Here is an 8,934-nt window from a genome sequence, read left to right as displayed (position 1 = left end):
CCTATCAACAATAAATGGGTGATTTTTGCTAATCTGTAAAAAAGTCAAAAAAATTCCAACATCATTTACGGGTCATTGATTTATACCCTACTTTTCTTCTTCCCCATGAAAGGAATCCAGAATACCAGAAGACAAGAAAACATAAAAAAGCAACATTAAAGTATTTATAAAAGAAGCTTTCTTTTTTTTTTTTTATAGTTTCTTATATATACCACCTAAGCTAATCCCACTGTTGAACAAAAAAATAAGAAGAATTGCCATTTGTTTCTCTTAGTTTCTTGGAACCCATCTTCAAGTCCTCTATCATAATCAACAATCATAAAATATGCTTAAACTCAGAGGCCTTCTGATTTGTTTTCTGATTGTAGCCATGGATGTTGCAGCAGGGATTCTTGGCATCCAAGCCGAAGTTGCACAAAACAAGGTGTCTTCATAATACTACTATTACCGATTCCGATTACACATGGGAAAGAGTTTACATCATTTTGTTAATCCTATGAATTTATTCACCAGGTTTTATCGCTTTAATATGATAAATGCTTTTGTTTTAACAGGTTAAGCACCTGAGACTGTGGATATTTGAGTGCAGAGACCCAAGCCATGAGGCTTTCAAGCTAGCTTTGGGTGCAGCAGTTCTGTTAAGCCTAGCCCACGTTCTCATTAACCTGCTGGGTGGGTGCATGTGTGTTTGTTCCCAAGAAGAGTTCCAAAGAGCCTCCCCAAACAGGCAACTCTCAATGGCATGTCTCATTTTCACATGGTAAGTAAGCACATATAATATTCTTTCCTTGCCCGCCTTGCACAAAATCAAGCACTGCCAAATTGGAATTAGGATTTAATCAAAAGTGGATCCTTATGTCATACGTAAATTCTGGGTTGATCAGGATCATATTAGCGGTAGGATTGTCGACTCTGGTGATAGGGATGATATCAAACAACAAAGCCAGGGCGTCATGTGGTTTCACGCACCATCATTTGTTGTCCATTGGGGGGATTGTGTGTTTCGTTCATGGGCTGTTTGCTGTTGCATATTACGTTTCCGCCACTGCAGCTACTGACGAAGAAAAGTAAGGGATGTCATCATTTTGTTTCAACCCCCTCAACTTTACTGATCATTGATAAAACAAAAATGTAAACATCTTTGGGTGACATTATCAGTCTTGCGGGACAGCTGATATTGTTATTTGCTACAGTTTGGTTTTAAGTTATTTTATTAGTTGGGTCATTGGAAGTTTGACACATTTTTTAACATTATCAGTCTCCATAGCATTGCTTTAATAAAAAAAGAGATTTGAAACGAATTGAGCCACAAAGTTTAGTTCTTTACTGTCCCAAATTATTAATGTACAATGCAAAGCCACCTTTGCCGATAGCTCAGTAATTTATAACTGGTGGGGGGGGGGGGGGGACAGGATTTGGGGTTTTACTTCATTATTATAAGGCCAATGATAGGCACATTGTCGCCATTGGCGAAGCAGAAAACTGGGAAGAGGATCATACAATCCGAAAAATGGGATAATCACTCGGGGGATCAGGCCTTTCTTCAACTCCATGATCTTCAAAAGGCATGACCAATTCCTTCAAATATATATATAATATATTTTTCTATTTTCTTAAATTTTAATTATCCATTAATTAAATTAAAACAAGTTACATAAGTTAAATACTAAATTATATAATTTAGATTTGCTATAGTAATTTTAGATTTCCTATAATTATTTTTAATAAAATTTAAATCAATTATAACATAATTATGTTATAAATTACTTAAATATATTAAAATAATTTATAATCTAAAATATTTAGTTAATTAAATCCATTTTATTAATTATTTATTACCCTACATATATTAATTGATATATCAATTTATCCGTTGATGATATTAATTAAAATTGGTGACAAATAATTATATTTGAATTACCATTTCTTATATCCAATAATAATTAGATACTATAAAAGATTACATGTTTACATATACATAATTATGTAATTATTTATATTAATATGATTTTATCAAATAAATATTCAATTTAAACACGAATTTATAAATAATCTTATTTAAATTATAACATAATTATATAATTTTTATATTTTAATTTATAAAATTTATTCATATTTTTATAACATAAATAAATTCTATGCTATAATACAATTTTTGTAAATGTTATTTTTATGCTATAATATTGTCAGTGTTCCAAACTTTGGTTTTAAATTATTTTTAGTAAAATTACATGAAAGATTGTATTATGAGCAATATAAATTACATAAATATATTAAGATATCTTTTGAAAAGCCATATCAGATATTTCAAATCCGTTGATTTTGAAGTATTTAGATACGATTAATTTTAATAGATATTTTAAAAGATTTAGATTGAATTTTAGATTTACTGTAGTAATTTTAGATTTTGTGTTTAAATCGTCAACGATTTTATTTAATATATAAATGCTAAAATTTAAAATTAGAAAACAATAACCTTAAATAAATAGAAGATAATTCTAAAATTAAAACATTATTATTTGAGTTAAATATAAAATATTCAAATTATAATACATTTTAAAAATACAAGATAAGTTCACATAATCATAATGATGAATTAAAATTACCCAATGATTTAGGTTTATAAATTCTCTCTTAAAAAAATTATCTCTTAAAAATTCAATTATAGATAATGATTTATTCCATTACCTCACTCACCTTTTCATCATATGAGTTCATTATCATCCATCCATTTGAGATAGTTAGAATTGTTCATAAGTCAAGTTAGGTTTGACTTGAGCCCTAACAAAATTCTATGTCCGAATGATAAATACAAATAGGCTTAACAATGTTTGGGCTTAGTCTGGTTTGGTCTGAAAAATGGGCCTAATTTTTGCCGACTAAAAAAGTTAATACCCAGAATTGGCCCGATATTAAAAATTTTATATAAAAAATTAATATATCAAAAACATTATAAACATTAAAATAAATGTTTCTAACAAATTGAAAATAAATTTTTAAAAAATTATACTTAAATAACATTTAAGATAGGGCAATTTAATAAACAAATGTCTCTAAAATAGTAATAAATTTTTTGCTCGATAAATTGTAATAAAATTAACAATAAAACAAAAGTTATACAATAACTAAATAGTAGCAACGGAATAGTAAAATGACAATAAAATAGTAAGAAAATAATAAAAAATAGCATGTTTTTAATACAAAATTAAGTCGAACCAAGCTCAAAAACTTTACTCAAAGCGTGGCATATTTTCTAAACGAATATTTTTCTTTTCTAAACTCATTTTTTAAACTTATATTTGGAGGGGAGTGGGGATGTACAACCCTAGCGGCAGCAGATGAAGGGAGTAATGCTGTCCAAAATGCTCTTCAATCTTCAGGATATTTGTAAAACATCATTTTTTTTTTTTTTTAGAAATAATAAATTGATGAGTACGATCACCATCATCAATGCAATGAGCAGCACTTTCCACAAGAGAATCCTCACTCTATTTTCTCTCCAAATTTTTGTATGTTTTTAATGCAAATCATAAGTTTTTTATTTTTATAAACTGTTTTGAAGTACAGATTAATTGATTTATTTACATTTTAGATGTTGCTTTTTCTTATTTAATCCAAACATATTGTTTGCTTATTTTTGCCTCAAACTCCATTTCCAATGTAAAAATCCAGTTTCAATGTTTAAATCTAGTTTAGGTTCTTCAAATTCATGTGAAATACATGAGCTTTGGGAGTTAATGGTTTTCAGTGAAATTTCTGTAAGAAAAAAATGTCTCTGCCTTTTATTTATTGAATAATGAAATGCTTGGGAGATTTTTATGGTTCACATTATGAAAATAGTAGTAAATTTGTATCATAGTGCACTTGCAACTATAGAAAGAAAGATATATTATACTACAGAAATTAAATATTATATATAAAAAATATATCAAATAAATTAATTGATGTTTTAAAAAATAAAATATATTTAACATAATGATAAATATATAAAATATATATTTTATTATATAATTATATAATTATTAATTTATTTATATAAATAAAGGAGTTATTAATTAAAAATATTTTTAAGATAATAATATATATAATATATTTTATTATATAAATAAAAGAGTTATTAATTAAAAAATTTTAAAACTTAATTTTTAGAGAAGTCTTGGATTTTATTTTTAATGTTTTAAACTGGATTTTTGAGTTTTATGAGTCCAAGTTTTAGTATAAGTTTATAAGTGTCAAACAAATGATTTTCAATGCAATTTTTGGCTTATGGCTCATAAGTATCAATATTTAACCCTTGTAGTATCGCAACAAGTTAAACAAAAATGTCAAGTGTTACAATACCAAGGAGAAGTATCGACATTCCTCCCCACTTGTACAAATATCATAGTGCAAAGCAATGGTTCTTACAATGTTTTGAAATGTAGCGACGTAAAAATTTTGTTTTAGTCGCTAGTTGAGGTGATTATTTGAAAATTTGAAAATTGACTTGCGATTTTATTAAAAAGAGGAGTCGCCACTGATCCTTTTTCCTAGGTGTGATCGGACATCTAATAAATCCTCTTTTTTAAAAGAAAATTTATTTTTTTTAAACAAAAAGAAGGCCGAGTTTAGGTCTACGTTAAAAGCCAGAGAAAGAATAGGGTTCAGGAGTCGGTTATGCGCGAGGAAGGTATTAGCACCCTTGCGACGCCCAAAATTGGTATCTTGTTAAACATGTGTTGTCTTAATTTTAAAAAATACGAGTTCAATTTGACATTTAATCGTGATTCGATTGAAAAATGAGAATTTTTAGTTTTCGGCTTTTTAGAAGGGTGTCCCGTTTTTAACACGAGCCGACGAATTTCACCCAACATAGCGATGCAATCGATAACTTAATGTTAAATCGGTTCATTGCCTTATTTATTGAAATTAATAAAAAAACATGAATAAAAATCTTTAAAGTAGTGAACAACAAAATGATATAAAATGGTAGGAAATAAAAAATAAAAGAGTTAGACATACATCGAAGCAAATAATAAATATGACAATAATATTAAAATAATAACAAAGTATGCGATATTAAACATGATAACAATAATATTAAACACGAAATAGAGACGAACATATATATAAACATATAATAATAAGTGAAGTGGCGTAAACATAATATTAAAAATACTAATATTACTATATATATATATTAAAATATATACGTAATAATAGAAATGAAAAGTGTATACATAATAATGCTAAATATATATACATAATATATATAAAATGAACATATACAACATATATTGGAAATACTAATAACATAAAAAAATACATATATTAATAATTCTACATAAATGTGTACATATATATTAAAATAAATACATAATATAGTTATTAAACTATATATATATATTAGAAATAATAATAATGTTACAAAACAATTATTAATAACACTGCATAAACATATACATATATATATTAAAGATATATACATATATAATAAACATATATTAATAATAATTATTATTATAATAATAATAAAAGATGTATATACACCAAATAACACATTATAATATTAAAATAAAATAATAAATGACAATAGTGAAAATAATAGGTATAATAATAAATATAATGATATATGAAAATAATACTATGTAAAGTATATATACCCATATAATAAAATATATTTACTAATATTAATAATAAATATAATAGGGATAAAATAGATATAATAATATATACATAATATATAAAATATATATAATATATACATATGTTAGAAATGATAATAATATAAAGAAAACTATTCATACACTACATAAATACGTACATATATATATAAATAATAATGGTGTTAGAATATACAATATAGTATTAGAAATATATATACAATAGTATAAAAGATATATAACTAATAATATTAAAATATATACATAATAATATATAAAATATAATATTAAAATATATATACATAACATATATGAAAATATATATATATAGTATTAAATATTTACAATATATACATATTAGAAATAAAAAACGACTAATAATAATACTACATAAATATATACATAATAAAACATATACTAATAATAATAATATTAATAATAATAATAATAATAATAATAATATAAATAATGGTAAATACAATAATAAGTAATATTTAAAAATAAAAAAATGGCAAAAATGTAAAAACCAAATTAAATCTAGAAAAAGGACTAAATTCGAAACGAAAATGAAGTTTTGGGGCAAATTCGAAATAAAAAGAAAGAGAAAGGACTTATTTGAACATGCGTGAAAACGTAGGGGGACCGAAACAACAATATTTCCTTCCCCTCGAAACGCAGAGCATCAACGGGGACTAAATTAAATTCCAAACAAAATTATAGGGCCGATTTTAAAAATACAAAAACTTAATTGCAAAACATAATAAAAACAGAAGGGTCATTTGCGCAATTAGACCATTATTCAAAAACACGCGGATCCTCTAGCAGGTCGGGTCAGATCGGGTCAGACGGGGATGAAACGGCATCGTTTTTGGTCTGGGCTTGGGCACGAAAATGGTGCCGTTTAGGTAGGCTATAAAAGCCTAAAAATTTCCAAAAAAATTCATTTTCGAGAGAAAGTCTCCTCTTCTCTCTGGGTCGACCCAGATCTCGGTCAAGGGACCGAGGAGCTCTGCCGCAGGCCCATCGCCAATCACTGTCGCCGCCGCAGCTCCGTCGCCGGCGACCGCCATGTACGGCGGTCGGAGGTCAAAATTTCCCCCTTTTCTTCGGCGCTTCGAAAGGTATTTATTTTTCCTTTTTCTTTTATACTTTTTATATATGTAAAATGTATAGAAGAATAGATTCGAAAATAAATAAAGTAAAAAGACTAAATCACCTTAGGCTTTTTGATATCGGTACTTTGGTTGCCCGATTGGTGTTATTCTTGTATTTTTTTATATTTTCCCCGAATCACTGTTTGTGTATATATTGCTTTTGTATTGATGGAAAATAGCCGAAAGAATCCGAGAGTCCCCAAAAAAGATCACTGTTTTTGGCTTTTTAAAGCCATTTACAATGCCCTAATCCTATTGCGTGTTTGCTTGATTTTGCGGGTGGAGCAGGTGGTGGTGGCAGACGGTGGACGTGACAGACGGCATGGGGTGGCTAGGATCTGTCAGTGGCTAGGGGACAGAAGCCCTAGGTGCACAAAATTTTTGTTGTTTTTTTGTTATGGTTTGGGCTACATGGTTTGGGGCTTTGTGGGTCTATTTTGGGTTTAATTTGTAAAAGGCCCGGGCTAATTTGGGCTTCTTCATGAAACATTTTGACCTTTCGAGGCTTAATAATGGTCCCAAATACCTCTGAATATTTAAAAAACAAGTTAAATGATTTCAACATGATTTTAAAATCCCAAAATTGAATTTAATTATTTTCTATTTTTTATAAAATTGTTTTAAACTCAATTACTTAGCATAATGCAATGAATGATAGCAGTTTGAGTTATTTCAATAATAAATGTGACATATCGCTTTAGATATATTATTCGGTGGGTGTGGGGTACTATAATATAAAAGAAAAAAGGAAATAAATGAACTAAAAGTTTTTTTTTTAAGTTTATATGATGTGGAAGTTTATTATTGATTGAAAATTTTTATGGATATAACATTTTAGTGTAAAAGCAGTAAGAAAAAAATAGTTTAGGAATAAATTTAAATACCAACTTGGGGAAAAGAGTATAGTTTAGGTATAAATATGTAGGTTAAGCCATTTTAAAATAGATTTAACGGTTTGCGAATAGTTAGACTAATAGAGGTATCAACTTGGAGAAAAAAGTAATTTAAGTACTACTTGTGATAAAAATAAATTATGTACCAAGATGGGGAAAATGATATAGTTTAAGTATTAATTTGTGAATTAAACCTTTTAATTTATCCAATTACATTCAATATTTTCTAAAAAAACTTTTAAAAGGTATGACAAAATTAATTAATTTCATACTAATAGATTATCATATTAATTAATAATTTTATTATTAGAATATGAGTGAAAGTCTCACCTATATAGAACCATTTTTTAATACTTTATTGTCTTTTACATAATATTTCATAACACAATGATAAAAAACAATCACAATTATGTAAATAATGTTAAAATCAAAATAAGAGTATTAGATAATAATATCTAAACATTTTAAATAATAATAAAATCATAAATTTTTAGTGATGAAAATAAAATTTATTAAATGAGGTTAAAATTGTTGTGAAATAATAAAGAAAGAATAAACTAAAATGTGATAGAAGAAAGAGTGTAGAGAGAATATAGAAGAGAGTGTGTATCTTTTTTTTATATATATTTTTCATGAGTACATGAGCCCCGTATATATAGGGATTAAAAGTAACTCTCTAATTATTATAGGGCATGTAAAGGGTCATGACCTTTTATCTCCCATATTAATAGGGTATAGGAAAAGTCTCATAACTTATGGGGTATAGGAAGAGTTTTATAACTTATGGGGTTGATAATGACATCCACATAAATACTTCATAACACTCCCCCTTGGATGTTCATTATCTAATTATGCCTCGTTAAAACCTTACTAAGAAAAACCCAGTAGGACAAAAACTTAGTGAAGGAAAAAGAGTACATAATTATACACTTGATATGCTGCCTCATTAAAAACCTTACCTAGAAAACCCAGTGGGATAAAACCAAGGTTAAGGGAAAAAGAGTACAGCGCGTATTAACTCCCTCTAATGGCTACATCACTTGAGATCTCGAAGGTGACGCATTTCAATGTAGTAAACAAGCTTCTGAAACACTGATGTAGGAAGCGCCTTAGTGAATAAATCTGCTAAATTCTCACTTGAACTGATCTGCTTAACTTTTATCTCCTTAATCTTCTGAAGGTCATGAGTGAAGAAGAATTTTGGTGCAACGTGTTTTGTTCTGTCACCTTTGATGTATCCACTAT

At 27.3% G+C, this 8,934-nt stretch overlaps 1 protein-coding gene and 1 long non-coding RNA gene across 2 annotated transcripts; both read left to right on the top strand.

Annotated features, from left to right (window-relative positions):
• Positions 1-233: 233 nt before the first annotated feature.
• Positions 234-1,301, top strand: LOC108477131 (protein VASCULATURE COMPLEXITY AND CONNECTIVITY-like). The gene is made up of 3 exons (XM_017779586.2): positions 234-424; positions 555-760; positions 885-1,301. Exons 1-3 carry the CDS (start codon positions 326-328, stop codon positions 1,069-1,071), a joined length of 492 nt encoding a protein of 163 aa, XP_017635075.1. The 5' UTR covers positions 234-325; the 3' UTR covers positions 1,072-1,301.
• A 5,284-nt stretch (positions 1,302-6,585) lies between these two features.
• LOC108479008 (uncharacterized) lies at positions 6,586-7,363 on the top strand. The gene is made up of 2 exons (XR_001870382.2): positions 6,586-6,763; positions 7,085-7,363. It is a non-coding gene; the product is annotated as an uncharacterized LOC108479008 (long non-coding RNA).
• Positions 7,364-8,934: the final 1,571 nt, after the last annotated feature.

This window comes from Gossypium arboreum, chromosome 12 (genome assembly GCF_025698485.1).
Source record: "Gossypium arboreum isolate Shixiya-1 chromosome 12, ASM2569848v2, whole genome shotgun sequence".
NCBI lineage: Eukaryota > Viridiplantae > Streptophyta > Magnoliopsida > Malvales > Malvaceae > Gossypium > Gossypium arboreum.
This window is presented reverse-complemented; position numbering and strand designations above follow the sequence as displayed.

What these genes read in the sequence shown, in the direction of transcription:
- LOC108477131 (XM_017779586.2), top strand. Translation starts at nt 326, where the DNA reads ATGCTTAAACTCAGAGGCCTTCTGATTTGTTTTCTGATTGTAGCCATG. An exon ending in CCGAAGTTGCACAAAACAAG is followed by an intron (nt 425 to 554) that starts GTGTCTTCATAA and finishes TTGTTTTAACAG; the next exon opens with GTTAAGCACCTGAGACTGTG. An exon ending in GCATGTCTCATTTTCACATG is followed by an intron (nt 761 to 884) that starts GTAAGTAAGCAC and finishes TGGGTTGATCAG; the next exon opens with GATCATATTAGCGGTAGGAT.